This window comes from Coregonus clupeaformis, chromosome 12 (genome assembly GCF_020615455.1).
Source record: "Coregonus clupeaformis isolate EN_2021a chromosome 12, ASM2061545v1, whole genome shotgun sequence".
Taxonomy (NCBI): Eukaryota; Metazoa; Chordata; class Actinopteri; order Salmoniformes; family Salmonidae; genus Coregonus; species Coregonus clupeaformis.
Window position 1 is genome coordinate 43,821,435 of NC_059203.1, and position 21,066 is coordinate 43,842,500.

The following is a 21,066-nucleotide window of genomic DNA, read 5'->3' on the forward strand; positions in this document are numbered from 1 at the left end:
AACAACAATGCTTAGGCCTCTACTTCATGCTTATACTAACTATATACATTTTATGGACACAGTCAATAATTATATTTTGTTTGTTTTTACTCCTGAACTTCCTCCGATCATTTTCATGATGTCCATCTGGTATGCTTCTATATGCCATATCTTTCTAACTGTGCTCTTTCACAAAAGCTCACAATATATAACCTATATCCTTATTATGGACACAGCATGTCTTACACTAGTTATCTTGTTGTTATTAGTTGTTGTTATTAGTCCCATCCTTCGGCTCCATTCAACACCTCCCATCTATCTCTTAACACCATCCATATTGGATTTCTATTTGCCACATATTTTTCAACTGTACTGTGATGTTTTACAAAAGTTCTGAACCTTTCTATCATCATTGTTTCTACAGTTTGTGAATTGAAAATAAACATATTTGCTAAAAGTATTATTATATTATTGATCGATTGACTATGACTTTTCAGATCACCCAGTAGTGCTATCTGCAGGGTCAGCTCCATGCAAATATTGCAAACAAGACAGTGTTTGGGCAACAGGTTGAGGCCAATTGTAGGTATCTTACCCACGTCAGACAGCACCTTGATACAGGCCTCAACGGAGGCCTTCTGAGTGGGGTTGAGCCAGTTACAATGGTATACCCTGAATACCCCCTGCAGGAGCTGTACAAACACCGGCTGACGAGTCTAAGAGAAAGCGAGAGAGAGAGAGAGAGAGAGAGACAGGCAGACAGGAAGTAAAGACAGTAGATATGAGAGGAGAAAAGACGTCAAAAGACAAGTCAGAGGCTGCACATTAACCAAAGCTAAATTCCCCAGCAGTGATCAACAAAGGCTTTTGTGGTTTATCACAGACCATATTCCTAGAACCCAGTTTCCCCAACAGACACAAACTGAGTCATGTTCAGCATGAAGAAACCAGAGAAAACCTTTGAAACCGAGAAAGTATTATCTGAACGTTTATTTACGTTTCAAAGCGTTTTCTCCTGTTTGCCCGTACAATCCTCGAACCTTTAACTGTATGTACTGTAAAGGTGCTGTAACATACACCTACAGTACGTAAGAGGGTCTAACACTTCTAGTACGCCTGTTGGTTATCACCAGAATCAGCTCACGTCCCAACCAGGCCTACTAGACCAGTGTCTAATACATACAGTATCACAGCTACCACCAGGACCAAACAACACCCTGTGAACCAGCTGCACACAAAACTACAGCACAACATACTGTATACCTCAGTTATCTTTCCCAAAATGCTTGCCTGTCATGGGAGAGAAGGGAATGAATATCATTAGGCGGTTCACATCAATTGGTGTATTGAGTCTAATGGGATGTGGGATTGTGGAGGAAGGGGTTGGAAAGGATGTGGAAATGACTACAAGAGAAACTAAACCTAATAAAGTCTAAACAACAAACCCAGTTCCTTACAGGAATTGGTATTACTAGACAACTCCAGGAGTGATTGCAAAACCCAGAAAAACAAGTCTTCCAAGAAAAGTGGACAAGTCTTCCAAGAAAAGCAGTGGGGCACTCCTCCACACGTCATACATCCCAACCATTTATAGTAGGCTACAGAGTGATTGCCATCCGTTACGTGACGTTTGCAACCACATCCCAGCAACCACATCCCAGGTATCTTGCGAAAAGAAGCCTAAAGATCTAGGAAGGAACTGAGGAGAGGATTCTAAAGCATTTGAGCACACCAGCATTTGTGAATAATTCTTGGAAGGTGCTGACTCAGTTCTGTGAAGACCAGTCAGTGAGGAAATGTCTGGCTACTCTATGACTCCTGGTAAGGAACACACCCAGGGGATGGGAAACCAACCACAGTGGGATTTTTACCCATACTTACATACAACTGACGTGCCACCTATTTGAAGCAAAATGTTGTATATTACGTTAACTGACAGTGTAGAGCCTTTGGGGATAATGTTTCTTCCACACAGACGAGGAATTAATTAATGCACAATAGAAAACGATAAGTTAACACAGATCACTATCAACAGAAAGTGATTGATGACCATATTTCACCCAACAGCGTAGAATATCCACCATTCAACTGCTTAGATTTAGCCATGTTGTGTATTATGATGGTAATAGTTACCTGCAGACTGGTGCTCTGGTCAGAGAAGGGCGAGCTGAAGAAGGTGGTGACGATGCTCATGACGGTCTCTGTCACATAACCCTCCAGAACCGTGTCTGCATGCTTCCTGTCACTGGTGTTGTTGCACACCTACAGACAGCAGACATGGATAACCAAGGTTAGCCTGACTCACTCACCAGACAGATGTGGATAATGGGTGAGCATTCACTGGATCACACTTCCTGCATCCTCACAGGAAGGAGGATAGAATATCATTAATCCACGCTGTGATCGTACACTGCCTCTCAGCAGAACACTCCCAGGAGAACATACAAGGCTAACTTTGTTTTGAGAGTCTCCCTGTAGAATGCTCAGTAGTCTATCAACAAGGTCTCAGTAACATGTCACCTGCATGTCTGTTGACTAGCCATCAGATATGGAAGAGAGGTGATGCGTGTTTGTTTACCCTGCATATGTCCACCAGGAAGTTCTCAAAGAGCTTCCACATGTGGTTGCTAGTGTAGATCTCCTTCATCTCCACCTCTGTGTCCACATAGCAGTGGTTCAGGAAGTTGATGTAGGCTATCTTCACCTGGAGAAAAAGTTAGGAATTAACAACTTCATAGGTGCCTAAGTACATAACTATCTCAAGAGCCCAGAATGGCCATTTAACTTGCTTCAAGAAGCAAATGTTCAAATGAGTCACATGAATACAACATGTACACCAGGGTCTTTATCAATTCAATAGACTACCACTGTTTGCCTTTAAGCTCTTCGGTCAATCACTCACCTCAGGGATGCAGTCCTCGTGGGTGACCACCCTCACTATGTCGTCCAGAGGCAGCAGAGAGTTACACTTGATCTCAGTGTAGACGTTCTTTCCCTCGGTGCAGACAGCCAGTAGCTCTACCAGGTGGATGTGGTACCTCAGAGCGCTGTTCTCATCCATACGGTCCCGCTCCGACCGCATCATCGTGACCAGGGTCTGGAAGGACGCACGGTCATTGTAGAACACCAGCACATCCTCGCCCGAGTTCACCAGCTGAGCAGGAGGAAGACAGACACACTTATCAGATGCTGCTGACACATGATATAGATATTGCGTGTTTATATTACGGAAATGCATAGTTTCATTTGCATTAGAATCATGTGTGCCCTGTAATTATTATGGTATCCCACCTCAGCCATGACGGTGTCCTGACACTTCTTGATGAACTTGTTCTCGGCTTTGACGATGGTTTGAAGGAATTTGAGATACTGGACATGGCGGCCGTGCGTCTCGGTGCAGTGGATAAAGTGCTGCACCACGCGCTCGTTGATCTCACTGCACAGCTGGAAGTTATTCATGAAAATGTGTTGCATGGTGACTGCCTCCAGAATCTGAAGAGAACGAGAAATAGAAGCATCAAACTAGTGGACTTATTGGTATGGGTAGGATGGAGTACCACTGGTTCCTCCCAGCCCTAACCCTTTCCCCAGGAAGGTCCACTCACCCCTGGGTTGAGGAATAGGTTGATGTGCTTGTGCAGCAGGATCTGGTTCTGCTGATTCCCTGCACAGAAGTTCTGGAGGAACTCATGAGCCAGCTTCATGATCTCCTGCATGCGGACGTCCTCGCCCTGGAGTGTTCATCACAAGTACAGGCAGCCACACAACCCAAGAGCTGCAGTTTTCATTCAAACCTTCCACAAATGAAATTGTTGACCAAGCCTATGTACAACTATATGGCATAAATGCTCTAGTGTTTGCTTCATGCCTTTTTGGTCAGTCTATAAAGGGATGTGTTGAGAGTATAGGTCTAACCCATCATATTCTCCAGTACCTTCTCATAGGGGATCTGCAGTAGCTCCAGCACCACACTGTGGGCCCCCATGTTCCTCAGTAGTCTCTGCTGCTGCTTCTTACTCTTCTTCCCTGATGCGCCCTCCTGGACACACAGCTTACTGAGCCGCAGAAGGATCTGAACACACAGGGGAAGAGAGAAGGGGCTCAGAGACTGTCTGCCTTATACATATCTAATGACTGACAGCATCTTAAAAAAGAGTGAAGGCAATGACTCCTTACACCGCCAACTCAAAGATTAGAGAAAATGAAGAAGAAGATGGTACCTCCTTCATAACCCTGTAGTTGTAACTGCTGTTGCTTTCCTCCTTCTTTTTGTCTGAGCTGCCTGAATCCCCCTGCACATGGACAGAGTTCGAATGAGAGCTTGTTCATATTCATGTGAAGCATTCAAAAAAAGCCTTCAGATGTACAATAACCGTTGGGAAGTTTTGAAGCAATACCTTCTTTTTATGGTCGGACTCTGAGGGTCCGTCCCCTCCGTCATCGTCCCCCTGCCTCTTGTATACCCACAGCTCCGACTTCTCCACGATGGAGCGCAGCTGGTCCAAGTCTGACTTGATCTGCTTGTAGTTATCCACATCTTGGCTGGTCACCAAGAGCTGGACCTAAGGGAAGAGGAAGGGATATAACTCAGTTTAGACTTAAGTTTAATCTTCACAGCAAGCTAGGACTTTAATTGCCTTGTAATCAAATGACTTTAATGCTCATTCATATGATGACTTTCTAACTGAAGATACGATTCTTGAGTGTGAGGAGAAATGATACAGTGGACCTGTGTGTTCTTGTGGCTGTGGGACCTGTGGGTTTGGTTGGAGGCCTACCTGTTTGAAGGCCATGAGGACTTCCTGTCTCTGGCTGAAGTGTCTGAAGAGCAGGTGGAGGGCCCCTGACACCAGGGGAGGGTAGTCATGCATCGTGAGGTGCAGTAGCACCCTCAGGAAGGTCCTCCCTCCATGGTCATCCAGGTCCAGAGGGGTGATCTTCTCACTGCAGAACAACACACCAGGCTCAGACACTGGGGACTGAGTATTCCAGTCTTAAACAGTCATTTTATGGAGACTGACACTGCATTGTTTTAAAATGAGAGGTTTACCTTCCTCCAAAGATTGCCTCTGCCTGCTCTTCTATGTTCTCAAAATCTAGAGCACCTAACAAAACAAATGAAGCATTTACATTCTTGTGAAGCCCGTTTGAAGGCTATACTTCAGAAACCTTTGACACCACAAACCAACTTGATAAATATCTGAATTTTTTTTTTTTATACAAATACTAAGGGTGTAAGGACATGTGGCATCTGTTATGTCTGTAGTGTCTGTTATGTCTGTAATGTCTGTTATGTCTGTAATGTCTGTAGCTTGAGGGTAAAAGCAGTAAGACAAAAATGGCAAGGCTTTGGTTTTCAGTATGCTGACCTGTCATATTATTTCCATCCTGACTAGCACTAGATGGTGGATTATCACCCTGAGGGTTACTCTCATCAAACTCCCGCTTGAAGATACAGAGCAGGCAGGAGATCCTGTAGTCCAGCCGCACATTCAGAATGAACTAGTGGGCAGGAACAGAGCACATCAGTTAGTTAAAACAACAGGCTTTAGAGCTCTCCACTAAGAATAATCATACTGAGAAAAATATGTCCTCATTCTAGATTTTGTATACATTTTGTATTTGCTACTATGGGAAATCAAAGCCAAGATATTTGGATACAACAACGGACAATCTATATGAAAGGCCAGATGACAGGGGCAGGAGTTACCTGGAGGATCTCGATGATCTTGAGCTTGGTGTCCATCACCATGATGTCCTCCCTCTCCGGCTCTGTCTGGGTCTTGACCACACCCTCCTCCGGCTGGTGGGTGGGGGTGACTGGGAGGAAGCCCCCCCCTCGGAGGACCACCTGGGTCATCAGCTCCCCCACCCCGTGGATAGACTTCATCACATTACTGCCTTTGGACACGCCCACACAAACACACAAAAATACACACACACCTCAGAGTTGAACTGGGGTGCTTCCTCAAACACAACACATTAACCAAACCTAATGAACTCCAACATGATTCCTCATATAAGGGAAGGGTATTGAGAGCGAGAGAGCGCACCTCAATTACAGTACATCAGTAACAGCCAATACCAATTGACAGACAGGAAGAAGTCGGGTGTTCACCTTGTTTTTCCTCTCCCTTCTCCAGCTTGGTAATGGGGTAAATGGTGCTGACATGAACACAGTCCAATATGTTCAATAAGATCTTAGTCAGTCGCAGCAGGTCACTGAAGTTGTAGAAGCCAAAGTAAATGAGGTTCCTTGCCAGGTTCACTACCTTTTAATACAGAAAAGTGAAAACAGAGGTGAGATAATTCTCCATATTATACATTTTCTCTGTTTGACACTTTGTTATGTTTCCAGGGAAACCTACCTCGAAGGTGAGCTTGTTTTTCTCTCTGTCGTCAAAGGGGATGTTCTGAGACACCACAGACATCAGGTAGTTCTCCACAAACTCCATGGTCAGGCAGAACCTCTCTTTGATCTCATCTCTGGTGGTCCCATCATTGTCGTAGCTTAGAAAGTGAGAGAACATTCTTGTGAAAAGGCTCAGGTAACGCAGAATATCTCTGATAGGACTCTAATAACACGTAAACCCCACTCACTCGTCGATGGCGATCTGGGAGGGGATCTCGGACCAGAGGCGGGCATACTTGACTGGCGTGACCTGTTCCTGGGGGTCACGGTCCACATGCATGTGCAGCATCATGCGGCAGAAGGATGCCCTGAGGTCGTAGGGCAGGTCCTCGTCAGACATGCAACGCAGGATCAGGTCCACGTCCAGCTGGCCAGAGATCTTATTGATGGCCAGGTACTGACGGTCCAGACACATCCGCGCAAACAGATTCAGCTGGTACCTGCAGAGGGGAGAGGAGCATACTTTAACATCTGGACAGGGTTTTAGTCTGAAAGCAGGCTATGTACATAGACAATCAAACTGTCCCATATGCTTTTACATACTGTATATCCAAACATTTCATAGCACCCACTATCCAACTTTAACTCATTCTGAAGCCTTTAAGGCACTTATCCCTGACCTGTAGTAGCTGACCACCTCCTGGTCCTCCTTCTGGCCCTCCTTGGCATCCTGGGCCAGCTCTCTGACACTCTTGCTCCTGATCTCCTTGCAGTTGTCCCTCCAGAAGAGCCACACCTCCTCCTCGTCCTCCTCCGTCTCTATGGGAGTCTCCCCCATTGTTACAGCCTCAATCTCAAAGCGTGACAGCACTAGCCTGGTCGGCGGCAAATAAAACAGACAGTCAACATAGTGCAAAGTAACTGCAGAAAATAATGAATAATGAAACACACATCAGTCTTTGTTTTCATAATCAACAGCATTTCTAATAACACTATTTGAGCCAATCTAATTGGAAAGCATCAGTATTATGTTCAAACACATGCACACACCCACGCTCATGTTTTTAGTGCTAGGGTTAAAACAAGTGATGATCATCACATTGGGGGGAGGGAGGGGGGGGTTACTTAGTCTCGATGAGGATGTCGGCGTTGGAAGGGTCCAGCACGGCATTACAGATGAGCTCCTGAGTCACTGGGATGGACTTGTTCATGGACACGCACAGGTCAGACAGGTAGTCCAGAAACCTGGAGATAAGGGTCAAATAGAAGGGGATGGTCAACATACAGGCCCAGCTGCCAGGGAGGAGGCCTACACCACTGCACTGGATTAACACAGAGGTTGGCACTAAACTGAAGAAAAGGGCTACCGCACACAGAGCTATCGTAGACAACCCTGATGCTACGGCCGAAGACAGGAATAAGTACAAGTAGTCCCACTATGACCTCCACAGAGTCATCAAACGAGTAAAAGGTCGAATCATAATACAAAGGCGCCGCCGCCCGCTGCATGTGGCAGGGGCTACAGTCCATTACGGATTACAAAGGAAGATCCAACCGGGATCTGCTCAACAATGCCTCTCTACCAGATAAACTCAATGCATTTAATGCACCTTTGACAACAACAACATTGAGCCGGGAGTGAGGGCCGTCACAGACCCAGAGGATTGGGTGATCTCGCTCTCTGAGGCCGACGTGAGAAGGGTCTTTAATCAGGTCAACACCTGCAAGGCCGCGGGCCCCGATGGTATTCCAGGGCACGTACTCAGCAACTCTAAGGCTTCATGTCACAATGACAAACGCCCTGTAGCACTCACTTCTGTAATCATGAAGTGCTTAGAGAGGCTGGTTATGGTACACATTAACTCCACCATCCCAGCCACCCTAGACCTACTCCAATTTGCATACCACCCCAACAGATCCATAGACAACACAATCTCAATTTCTCCACACTGCCCTCATCCACCTAGATAAGAGGAAAACCTATGTGAGAATGTTGTTCATTGACTACAGCTCAGTGTTCAACACGATTGTCCCCTCCAAGCTCGTCATCAAGCTTAGGACTCTGGGTCTGAACACCTCCCTCTGCAACTGGAGCATGGACTTCCTGATGGGCCGACCCCAGGTGGTGAGGGTAGGCAACATCTCCTCCGCCACGCTGACCCTTAACACAGTGGCCCCACAGGGGTGTGTGTTTAGTCCCCTCCTGTACTCCCTTGTTCACCCACGACTGTGTGGCCACGAACAACTCCAACATCATTATCAAGTTCGCTCATGAAACAACGGTGCTAGGCCTGATCACTGGCGACGATGAGTCAGCCTACAGGGAGGAGGTCAGTGACCTGGCAGTGTGGTGCTGGAGCAACAACCTCTCCCTCAACGTCAGCAAGACCAAGGAGCTTATCGTTGACTACAGGAAATGGGTGGGCGGAAAAGGTAGACAGCTTCAAGTTCCTCGGTATCCAAATCACTAAACACTTAATATGGTCCAAACACACATGCACTGTCGTGAAGAAGGCGCGACAGTGACTCTTTTCCACCAGGAGGTTGAAAAAGTTTGGCATGGGCCCTCAAATCCTCAAAACGTTCTACAGCTGTACCATTGTGAGCATATTGACTGGCTGCATCACAGCTTGGTATGGCAATAGCATTGCCCTCGATCGCATGGCGCTACAGAGAGTTGTGCGGACAGCCCAGTACATCACTGGGCCGAGCTCCCTGCCATCCAGTGACCTCTATATCAGGCGGTGTGAAAAGAAGGCCCTGAAAATCATCAAAGACTCCAACCACCCAAGCCATAGACTATTTTCTCTGCTGCCGCAAAGGCAAGAGGTACCGGTGCATCAAGCCTGACACCAACAGGCTCTTGAACAGCTTCTATCCCCAAGAAACACGACTGATAAATAGCTAACAAAATAGCTACACGGACTATATGAGTTAACCTTTTATCTTTATTGACCTTTTATTTCAATCTTTGCACTTTCTCTATGCACACTAACAGGGCTCTACACACACTGTCCTCCAACACACACACAAACACTCACTCCATAATTTTCTCACTCACACATAATATGCACATACATTTATACTGACTCTACACACCCGCACACCCACTCACATACAAGCTGCTGCTACTCTGTTTATCTTATATCCTGCTGCCTAGTCCCCTTACCCCTATACATATCTACCTCCATCACTCCAGTATCCCTGCACATGTAAATATGGTTTTGGAACTGACTTTTAAATATTTCCTGTATATAGTATGCTTACTTACTTATTTCATTGTGTATTTCATATTTCTTATTCTATTTTTTTTCTAGTAATACATTGTTCTTGATTATTGCATTGTTGGGTTTAGAAAGGCATTTCACTGTACTTGTGCATGTGATATTGAAACTTGAAACTACAGGGCCTACAACAGTGCACTAGCCAGTAGCCACACTACAGGCTCCCAGAGTAGGCTTATTCAGGCTCAGTGACCTGCTACAGCCCTGTGCTGCTGGAAACAGAAGGCTCCAGTCCCAGTCCCCCTCCCAGCTCCATCAGACCCCAGTAAAAGCCCCCTTTATCCAGACCCTTGGATCAGCATGGTTCTCATATCACCAGCAGCACAAGACTGGAGCTTGACAGCACTAATGACAGCAATTACCTCCAGTGCCAGGGTCCAACACAATCCCATCCTCTGATACCCTCATGCATACATTTGAATACATCTACATCTACTACATTCCCTGGCTGGTGCTGTACAAACAAACCTCCACCCACAGACGACCTTCTGAATCAGGCCCATGGCATGCCCCCATCCTATCGCCCCGTTCTCTTGGTCTCACCTGGGTTCCCGGTTCTTCCTGACAAGGGTGACAAAGGTGTCGATCTCTGCGGCCGTGATGTGTTTTTCCAGAAGCTTGCGGTTGTTGTGGAGCAGGGCCGTTATCGTGTCCTCAGCCAGAACGTCGTAGCCTATCTGCTTCTGCATGAAGCGGAACTGCTTGGCTATGTACTCCTGTAGAGGAGGAGTCAGTGAGGGTCAGGAACATTCTAATATACAACCAACAGGTTAAGTACATTTAGCCTTTTAGCTACCACATTTCTGCATTTGTGTGTCTGAGTTGATCGATGCAATCAATCAGTTCTGCCCACCAACCTGGTTCTTCCTGTAGTCTTGTTGGGAGTGCCGTAATACCCGGTAGCAGAGCCTGCAGATGTGCCTGAAGGGGGCGTGGCGCTGGTCACCAAGCTCTTCCAATCGCAGCATGGGACCATCCCCACTGTCTGTGAACGGGGCTTGGAGAAGTTTGAAAATCTAAAGAGGGATATGGATTTCATATATAATTTAAATTGTGACACTCAAATTGACAATGTGGAGAGGTCAACTTAACATTGACCCTCATAAGTACCCCAGGCCCAAAGTATATGATACTACTGCTGAGTACTACCACATATCTACAGTACAAAATCCATGTGTACGTGTGTGTATATGCATGTTTCTGCGCCTATGTTTGTGTTTCTTCACAGTCCCCGCTGTTCCATAAGGTGTTTTTTTAATCTGTTTTTTTTAAATCTAATTTTACTACTTGCATCAGTTACTTGATTTGGAATAGAGTTCCATGTAGTCATGGCTCTATGTAGTACTGTGCGCCTCCCATAGTCTGTTCTTGACTTGGGGACTGTGAAGAGACCTCTAGTGGCATGTCTTGTGGGGTATGCATGGGTGACCGAGCTGTGCACCATTAGTTCAAACAGATAGCTCGGTGCATTCAACATGTCAATACCTCTCATAAATACAAGTAGTGATTAAGTCAATTTCTCCTCCACTTTGAGCCAGGAGAGATTGACATGCATTTTATTAATATTATCTCTCTGTGTACATCCAAGGGCCAGCTGTGCTGCCCTGGTCTGAGTCCTTTTTTGTGGCACCTGACCACACGACTGAACAGTAGTCCAGGTGTGACAAAACTAGAGCCTGTAGGACCTGCCTTGTTGATAGTGCTGTTAAAAAGGTAGAGCAGCGCTTTATTATGGACATACTTCTCCCCATCTTAACTACTGTTGTATCAATATGTTTTGACCATGACAGTTTACAATCCAGGGTTACTCCAAGCAGTTTAGTCACCTCAACTTGCTCAATTTCTACATTATTTATTACATGATATAGTTGAGGTATAGGGTTTAGTGAATGATTTGTCCCAAATACAATGCTTTTAGTTTTAGAAATATTTAGGACTAACTTATTCCTTGCCACCCACTCTGAAACTAACTGCAACTTTGGTTAAGTGTTGCAGTCATTTCAGTCGCTGTAGTAGCTGACATGTATAGTGTTGAGTCATCCATATACATAGACACTGGCTTTACTCAAAGCCAGCGGCAAGTCATTAGTAAAGATTGAAAATAGTAATGGGCCTAGACAGCTGCCCTGGGGAATTCCTGATTCTACCTGGATTATGTTGGAGAGGCTTCCATTAAAGAACACCCTCTGTGTTCTGTTAGACAGGTAACTCTGTATCCACAATATAGCAGGTGGAGTAAAGCCATAACACATACGTTTTTCCAGTAGCAGACTATGATCGATAATGTAAAAAGCCACACTGAAGTCTAACAAAACAGCCCCCACAATATTTTATCATCAATTTCTCTCAGCCAATCATCAGTCATTTGTGTAAGTGCTGTGCTTGTTGAATGTCCTTCTCTATAAGCATGCTGAAAGTTTGTTGTCAATTTGTTTAATGTAAAATAGCATTGTATCTGGTCAAACACCATTTTTTCCAATAGTTTACTAAGGGTTGGTAACAGGCTAATTGGTCGGATTTTTGAGCCAGTAAAGGGGGCTTTACTATTCTTAGGTAGCGGAATTACTTTTGCTTCCCTCCAAGCCTGGGGGCACACACATTCTAGTAGGCTTAAATTGAAAATATGGCAAATAGGAGTGGCAATATCGTCTGCTATTATCCTCAGTAATTTTCCATCCAAGTTGTCAGACCCCGGTGGCTTGTCATTGTTGATAGACAACAATAATTTGTTCACCTCTTCCACACTCACTTTACGGAATTCAAAATTACAATACTTATCTTTCATAATTTGGTCAGATATACTTGGATGTGTAGTGTCAGCGATTGTTGATGGCATGTCTTTCCTAAGTTTGCTAATCTTGCCAATGAAAAAATAATTAAAGTAGTTGAAAATATCAGTTGGTTTGGTGATGAATGAGCCATCTGATTCAATGAATGATGGAGCTGAGTTTACCTTTTTTCCCAAAATGTAATCTAAGGTAATCCAAACCATTTTAATTTCATTCTTTATGTCATTTTATCTTTGTTTCATAGTGTAGGTCCTTCTTCTTTTTATTCAGTTTAGTATCATGATTTCTCAATTTGCAATAAGTTTGCCAATCGGTTGTGCAGCCAGACTTATTTTCCATTCATTTTGCCTCACACCTCTCAACCATACAATTTTTCAATTCCTCATCAATCCACAGGGATTTAACCGTTTTTACAGTCATTTTCTTAATGGGTGCATGCTTATTAGTAACTGGAATAAGCAATTTCATAAATGTGTCAAGTGCAGTGTCTGTTTGCTCCTCATTACACACCACGGACCAACATATATTCCTTACATCAACAACATAGGAATCACTACAAAACTGATTGTATACACAATATTAGGCCCAGCCTTTGGAACTTTGGTTTTCCTAGATATGGCTACTATATTGTGATCACTACATCCAATGGATTTGGATACTGCTTTCAAACAAATCTCTGCAGCATTAGTAAAGATATGATCAATACATGTTGATGATTTAATTCCTGTATTGTTTGTAACTACCCTGGTAGGTTGACTGATAACCTGAACCAGGTTGCAGGCACTGGTTACAGTTTGAAGCTTTCTCTTGAGTGGGCAGCCTGATGAAAGCCAGTCAATATTTAAATCACCCAGAAAGTATACCTCTATTGATATCACATACATTATCAAGCATTTCACACATGTTATCCAGATACTGACTGTTAGCACTTGGTGGTCTATAGCAGCTTCCCACCAGAATGGGCTTTAGGTGAGACAGTATTTAACATGAGATCCTCTCTAATCTTCACAGGAATGTGGTTCTGAATATAAACAGCAACACCTCCACCATTGGCATTTCTATCTTTTCTGTAAATGTTATAACCTTGCTATCACTGTATAATAATATGCCATTTAGCAGACGCTTTTATCCAAAGCGACTTACAGTCATGCGTGCATACATTTTTGTGTATGGGTGGTCCCGGGGATCGAACCCACTACCTTGGCGTTACAAGCGCCGTGCTCTACCAGCTGAGCTACAGAGGACCACATCAAAGGTATCATCTAAGTGAGTTTCAGAGATAGTCAAAATATCAATGTCATCTGTTACTAGCAAATTATTGATTTCATTAACCTTGTTCCTTAAGCTACATATGTTAACGTGGGCTATTTCGAGCACTTTTCTTCTGCGATGCTTACTTGTTTTTATTGCTTTACTGGGAAGCTTAGCAGCAGTAGATGTGCTCATGTTCTTTATGTTAGTGCAGGGTGAGCTGCACACAGCGGACTTCCTCCTCGGGCACACTGGCTCAGTGCTAACAATATAAATATGGTTCTTAGGCACATGATTACTGCATACAATAGCTGAGTACAATGAGCTGTACCTGTTTGAGGATGTTCTGCTCCCTCATGAGTTTCTGTCTCTCTCTGTTGGGCTTGTTGACCATGATCTCCAGTACATCCTGGCCAGTGTTGGGGATGTCACACACAAAGAAGACCAGGTCCTCCAGAAGCTTAGTGACAAACCTGGAGACCAGAGATACAGGGCCAAGGAGGAATGAATGGTTCCACCAGGATCCCAGATAACACCAACTCCTACAGCCAGCCTCTCCAGAGAGAGGAGCCAGCGACAATAGCTAAAAAGAGAAAAACTATGGAATACCTGGTGGACCTTAAATGATGACACTTCTCAACATGAAAAATAATAGTTCTACCAAATGTCAACAGCAATCTTCTTAAATTACTTTCAATCTACCAGATATTTACGACAATGTAATACAGTAGGTCAAAGGTTACTGCCGGCATCTGTTTCAAACACACACTTTACCTCCTCTCATTCTGTGTTATAGTGCCCTTCTCCAGTTTGCCAGCAATGGATGCCAACACTTTACTGGCATCGTTGGCCAAGTCTAAGTCTCTGACTTCCGCTGGGGGGACAGGCACTATGGCAAAGGCCTCTTTGTCTTCTTTAACCGCTGATGTGCCAATCTAAAAGAATGACGTGTAAAACATACTTTCAATAAATAGATTTTACAAGTCCGACCAAAGGTCACACACTAGTATCCTTCCCAACCACTCACCCGTAACATGACAGGCTTCTCCTCCTCCTTGTCAATGGGGTTGTTGGTACTGTGGACCCATGTGTTGGTGCAGAGGTGCCGGAGCCTCACGAAAGAGTTCCTGAGGGAACAGGACAGAGCAACTCAGAGGACCGCACCAATACAGAAAACAACAACAGTCCACTATACTAGTTACCTCTATGAGAATTCTTCTAAGAACCCTTTTATAATGCTAAATCATGTTTGTGGATTGTAATTCTTCAGATTATTTTTTCCAGTGTCAACCTTACAGTAGCCTTGAAAAGTGAGATTTATTTAAATATTTATATTGTTTGCAGAAGTATTTGGGATTATTGGGGAATACCAGCTGTGTTTACTCTGTTATGCTCTGTCAATTTGGATGGGCAAATATTGCTGTCCTATTACAGTGGGGGGAAAAAGTATTTAGTCAGCCACCAATTGTGCAAGTTCTCCAACTTAAAATGACGAGAGAGGCCTGTAATTTTCATCATAGGTACACGTCAATTATGACAGACAAAATGAGAATTGTTTTCTCCAGAAAATCACATTGTAGGATTTTTAATGAATTTATTTGCAAATTATGGTGGAAAATAAGTATTTGGTCACCTACAAACAAGCAAGGTTTCTGGCTCTCACAGACCTGTAACTTCTTCTTTAAGAGGCTCCTCTGTCCTCCACTCGTTACCTGTATTAATGGCACCTTTTTGAACTTGGTATCAGTATAAAAGACACCTGTCCACAACCTCAAACAGTCACACTCCAAACTCCAATATGGCCAAGACCAAAGAGCTGTCAAAGGACACCAGAAACAAAATTGTAGACCTGCACCAGGCTGGGAAGACTGAATCTGCAATAGGTAAGCAGCTTGGTTTGAAGAAATCAACTGTGGGAGCAATTATTAGGAAATGGAAGACATACAAGACCACTGATAATCTCCCTCGATCTGGGGCTATGTTTGTTTCATCAGACCAAAAATAACAATCTTTGTCCCCATGTGCAGTTGCAAACCGTAGTCTGGCTTTTTTATGGCAGTTTTGGAGCAGTGGCTTCTTCCTTGCTGAGCGGCCTTTCAGGTTATGTCGATATAGGACTCGTTTTACTGTGGATATAGATACTTTTGTACCTGTTTCCTCCAGCATCTTCACAAGGTCCTTTGCTGTTGTTCTGGGATTGATTTGCACTTTTCGCACCAAAGTACGTTCATCTCTAGGAGACAGAACGCGTCTCAATCCTGAGCGGTATGACAGCTGCGTGGTCCCATGGTGTTTATACTTGCATACTATTGTTTGTACAGATGAACGTGGTACCTTCAGGCATTTGGAAATTGCTCCCAATGATGAACCAGACTTGTGGAGGTCTACAAATATTTTTCTGAGGTCTTGGCTGATTTCCTTTGATTTTCCCATGATGTCAAGCAAAGAGGCACTTAGTTTGAAGGTAGGCCTTGAAATTCATCCACAGGTACACCTCCAATTGACTCAAATGATGTCAATTAGCCTATCAGAAGCTTCTAAAGCCATGACATCATTTTCTGGAATTTTCCAAGCTGTTTAAAGGCACAGCCAACTTAGTGTATGTAAACTTCTGACCCACTGGAATTGTGATAGAGTGAATTATAAGTGAAATAATCTGTCTGTAAACAATTGTTGGAAAAATTACTTGTGTCATGCACAAAGTAGATGTCCTAACCGACTTGCCAAAACTATAGTTTGTTAACAAGAAATGTGTGGAGTGGTTGAAAAACAAGTTTTAATGACTCCAACCTAAGTGTATGTAAACTTCCGACTTCAACTGTACAAGCATGCATGGTCACTCTGCATGGTCACAGATGACTGAGTCAGTACAGTAGTGACCCCCTAGTAGTGACCCCTACAATAACAACAACACTGTCATTGCTCTAACATGAGGAGTTATCCAATACAAAAGAGAGAAGACAGCACTGTGTGCCTCTCCCCCAAACGATGCTCGCTCACTCGCTATGAGCATATATATATATATATATATATATATATATATATATATATATATATATGATAATGGTAATGATGTTTAGAGCGGTCTCTCACCGCTAGTGGGTGTGATGACTTGCTGTAACGTCCTCAAACAAGATGTATGAAAATCTAGTTCCAAAATACAAATACTTTTATGTTTTGTGTGCCAAAACAGCAGTGCCAGCTAATCAGTTTCTTTATTCACCACGATGTGCTGTGGCTACTGCTACCTATACCTAGCACGGGGACGAAAAGGGCAGTTTTCTGGAAAAAATAGCAGTATTTCAATCTTCCCGGTGTATCAGTTTGGATAAAGGTAACATTTGGAGTACAGTGGTATATCCCATCCCTGCATTGAGGTAGTTTTTCCGACCCATATTTTGCGCCGGCTCCGCGGTGTCTTAATCTAACCATGATGGCGTTCCGACCCCAGTGCAGGTCTGGGTAAACAAGCGTAACGGTAAGGTCGGAATCTTCTGGCTACTCTGTTCTCTTCCCTGAAGCACATGCGGATTTGAAACCAGGCTAGGTCTGTAGGAGGTTTTGCTCAGAAAGCGACTTCCCGCTATCCTGTGGTAACCTTGTTTGAACCTCCTAACAGTAATAATAAAGTTGGAAAAAGGAACATGATTGCATTTTGCATCCTATTTATCGAATTACGTTGGAATTATATATCGGTAAAATGCCAATAAGGCCTGATTATATTGGTGAAACAATATATTGGTCGGGCTCTATGTGTGTCCACCAGAGTATGTGAGCGGAGTTGAGCAGTCGGAAATCCTGCACATCGCTCATGGAGCGGTGTTTCCAACCGCTCCGCTGAAAACTGCTCTGCGCTCACAGGGGAAAAAATTCTGCTTCAAATTCGCTCCATTCATTGAAATCACAATTTAACCAACACCCATCTATTTTTGTGACTACCTGGACCTACCATTTGGTATTGAAGTATTGAAACCAAACCATATGATTTTAATTAAAAGCTCATAATTTCAAATAGGCTACATGTCATATTAAACAGCATATAAGAAATGAATTATTTCAATTATTTCAAGGCTATAGCCTACAAAGAAATACATTGTGAAGTATTTGCGAGTACGACACACTAGGCTGGTAGGGAGTCAGGCACATTAGGAGCTCAGCATTTAAACAACATTTTGTTGTGTTAAATCATTATAGTCTATACATTGCACATATAGCCTGTGACTTAGAATTAAATACAAATCAAGCTCAGTCTACAGTGCCTTTGAATTCATTTTTAGAAACAACAGTTTGGCCAGAGTCTGTGGCTTCAGGCTCATGTGATGGTGCAAGGAGAGCAGGCCAGCAGCGGAGAATATCCTCTCCACACTTGCAGAGCCACTGGGGATGCTAAACACCCTTTTGGCCACTCTTGCCAGGCTGGGCAGGGATGCAGAGCTTTTCCTTCGGAAAGTATTCAGACCCCTTGACTTTTTCCACATGTTGTTCCATTACAAACGTCTTCTAAAATTGATGAAATAAAAAAAAATAACAATACCCCATAATGACAAAGCAAAAACTGGTTTTTAAATTTTAAAGTATTCAGACCCTTTGCTATGAGAATCGAAATTGAGCTCAGCTGCATCCTGTTTCCATTGATCATCCTTGAGATGTTTCTTCAACTTAATTGGAGTCCATCTTTGGTAAATTAAATTGATTGGACATGATTTGGAAAGGCACACACCTGTCTATATAAGATCCCACAGTTGACAGTGCATGTCAGAGCAAAAACCAAGCCATGAGGTCGAAGGAATTGTCCGTAGAGCTCTGAGAGGATTGTGTGAGGCACAGATCTGGGGAACAGTACCAAAAAATGTCTGCAGCATTGAAGGTCCCCAAGAACACAGTGGCCTCCATCATTCTTAAATGGAAGAAGTTTGGAACCACCAAGACTCTTCCTAGAGCTGGCCGCCCGGCCAAACTGAGCAATCGGGAGAGAAGGGCCTTGGTCAGGGAGGTGACCAAGAACCCGATGGTCACTTTGACAGAACTTTAGAGTTCCTCTGTGTAGATGGGAGAACCTTCCAAAAGGAAAACCATCTCTGTAGCACTCCACCAATCAGGCCTTTATGGTAGAGTGGCCAGATGGAAGCCACTCCTCAGTAAAAGGCACATGATAGCCCGCTTGGAGTTTGCCAAAAGGCACCTAAAGCACTCTCAGACCATGAGAAACAAGATTCTCTGGTCTGATGAAACCAAGATTCAACTCTTTGGCCTGAATGCCAAGCGCCACATCTGGATGAAACCTGGCACCATCCCTACAGTGAAGCATGGTGGTGGCAGCATCATGCTGTGGGGATGTTTTTCAGCAACAGGGACTGGGAGACTAGTCAGGATCGAGGAAAATATGAATGGAGCAAAGTACAGAGAGATCCTTGATGAAAACCTGCTAGAGAGCGCTCAGGACCTCAGACTGGGGCGAAGGTTCACCTTCCAACAGGACAGCGACCCTAAGCACACAGCCAAGACAACACAGGAGTGGCTTCGGGACAAGTCTCTGAATGTCCTTGAGTGGCCCAGCCAGAGCCCGGACTTGAACCCGATCGAACATCTCTGGAGAGACCTGAAAATAGCTGTGCAGCAACGCTCCCCATCCAACCTGACAGAGCTTGAGAGGATCAGCAGAGAAGAATGGGAGAAACTCCCCAAATACAGATGTGCCAAGCTTGTAGCGTCATACCCAAGAAGACTCAATGCTGTAATCGCTGCCAAAGGTGCTTCAACAGAGTACTGAGTAAAGGGTCTGAAAACTTACATAAATGTAATATTTCCGTTTTAAATTTGGAATAAATTAGCAAAAATGTCTAAAAACCTGTTTTTGCTTTGTCATTATGGGGTATTGTGATGAGGGAAAAAAACAATTTTATCAATTTCAGAACAAGGCTGTAACATAACAACATTTGGAAAAGGTCAAGGGGTCTGAATACTTTCCAAAGGCACTGTGTATATATATATATATATATATATATATATATATATATATATATATATATATATATATATATATATATATATATATATATATATATATGCCTAACCCAATGAAAACAGAAAGCTCCTTGAAAGTTGGAATATGCCAGGCCTATTGGGCCAAAATCAATGATGGCCTATTGTATAGTTAATAGAACAAAAATGAAATAAACTTTTAAGAGATGTGATTTTTGGTTGATAAATGACACACTTAATTAGCTACCCACCTCATTCCTTTCTTTTAGCATGTGCACGTAGTAAGTAGGCTACACCATCATGATTTCGGGATATGATTATTTAGTTGTGGACACTACATCACCGCACTCCCTCCCTTGCTCTTGGTCCTCATCTTTGTAAGTCACCTTGATGTTGCACTTGTGTGTTTTATCAATCTCTTTATGAAAATATTTAGCAAACTTCATGACAGTAGCTTAAGCAAGGGGCTATAGCAGCACACAAGTAGACTGCAAATGCATGCTGGGCCGGTCATGCCCTGAGCTGGTGAAGTGAGCACTACTGGAGCACTATTGGAGTGAAATTGGAGCGGGGGCGAGAAGGCCGACACTCCAGCCTTTGGGAATCTCGCTCCGTGCTCCAGTCAAATTGAGCACTCTCCGCTCCTCGCTCCCTTCAGCTCCGCTCACATACTCTGGTGTCCACCTTCTCTGGCCATAGGCACAGATAGTACACCAGACACTGGCTGTATTCTTGGCCTGGTTGCGTAATGACCCATTAGACTAACAGGCTTACCTTTGTGTAGACCATCCACCATGCTCACTCTAATGACTCACACCTAAAGCCCAGCCTGCCTGCCCGTATCCTGGAAAACATGGGTTATTTCAGGTAAGGAGGGATGGGAGGAGGAGCCGAGGGCGAGGTTGCAGCCAATAGTAGCCAGAAGGCAGGCACGCACCTGACAACGTTACACAATGCAAGCTTTGACACTATGGGGAGAGGCGCTGGCCTTATCTGATGTGATGCTGGTGGCAGAAACAACCACACTATTGTTATTTTAGCAAACACCCCCATTGCACATGATACAGTCAGTAAAGGTGAAGAGGAAGGAGCCCAGCAAAGGTAAATATAGACATATGGTATGTCAGCAATCTACGCCTTGTTGCGCACATGAGAGAGCTAGTCATCTTTACTCACACTAGTGTGTGTGTGTCTCAGTCAATAGAGTTCCAGAATCTATGTCAAGGTGCATTGAAACTGTTCTGGCTCGTGGTGGCCCAACGTCCTATTAAGACACTTTATGTTGGTGTTTCCTTTAATTTAGCAGTATATAACATGAGAAAACATGTGGTTCTAGGCTGGATTTCTTTATAAACACTTTGTGACATCTGCTGATGCAAAAAGGGCTTTATAAATACATTTGATCGAGCACACCTTAATATCACATTGT

At 43.9% G+C, this 21,066-nt stretch overlaps 1 protein-coding gene across 5 annotated transcripts in view; it reads right to left on the reverse strand.

Annotated features, from left to right (window-relative positions):
- Nucleotides 1-21,066, reverse strand: part of itpr1b (inositol 1,4,5-trisphosphate receptor, type 1b) — a 169,337-nt gene that overhangs the window by 92,348 nt on the left and 55,923 nt on the right. For 4 of the 5 annotated variants that reach the window (XM_041892501.2, XM_041892500.2, XM_041892497.2 and 1 more), the window contains 23 exons: nt 14,683-14,782; nt 14,430-14,590; nt 13,987-14,128; nt 10,473-10,631; nt 10,159-10,331; nt 7,457-7,576; nt 7,012-7,206; nt 6,580-6,831; nt 6,348-6,489; nt 6,098-6,251; nt 5,690-5,880; nt 5,349-5,481; nt 5,030-5,084; nt 4,758-4,923; nt 4,377-4,541; nt 4,200-4,271; nt 3,914-4,051; nt 3,585-3,710; nt 3,271-3,471; nt 2,882-3,133; nt 2,558-2,683; nt 2,113-2,241; nt 575-695 (listed from right to left, as the gene is read on the reverse strand). In XM_041892501.2, coding sequence (XP_041748435.2) covers nt 575-695; nt 2,113-2,241; nt 2,558-2,683; nt 2,882-3,133; nt 3,271-3,471; nt 3,585-3,710; nt 3,914-4,051; nt 4,200-4,271; nt 4,377-4,541; nt 4,758-4,923; nt 5,030-5,084; nt 5,349-5,481; nt 5,690-5,880; nt 6,098-6,251; nt 6,348-6,489; nt 6,580-6,831; nt 7,012-7,206; nt 7,457-7,576; nt 10,159-10,331; nt 10,473-10,631; nt 13,987-14,128; nt 14,430-14,590; nt 14,683-14,782 — 3,473 coding nt within the window. The remainder of the gene's footprint in view (nt 1-574; nt 696-2,112; nt 2,242-2,557; nt 2,684-2,881; nt 3,134-3,270; nt 3,472-3,584; nt 3,711-3,913; nt 4,052-4,199; nt 4,272-4,376; nt 4,542-4,757; nt 4,924-5,029; nt 5,085-5,348; nt 5,482-5,689; nt 5,881-6,097; nt 6,252-6,347; nt 6,490-6,579; nt 6,832-7,011; nt 7,207-7,456; nt 7,577-10,158; nt 10,332-10,472; nt 10,632-13,986; nt 14,129-14,429; nt 14,591-14,682; nt 14,783-21,066) is intronic. The other variant, XM_041892498.2, reaches the window with a different exon arrangement.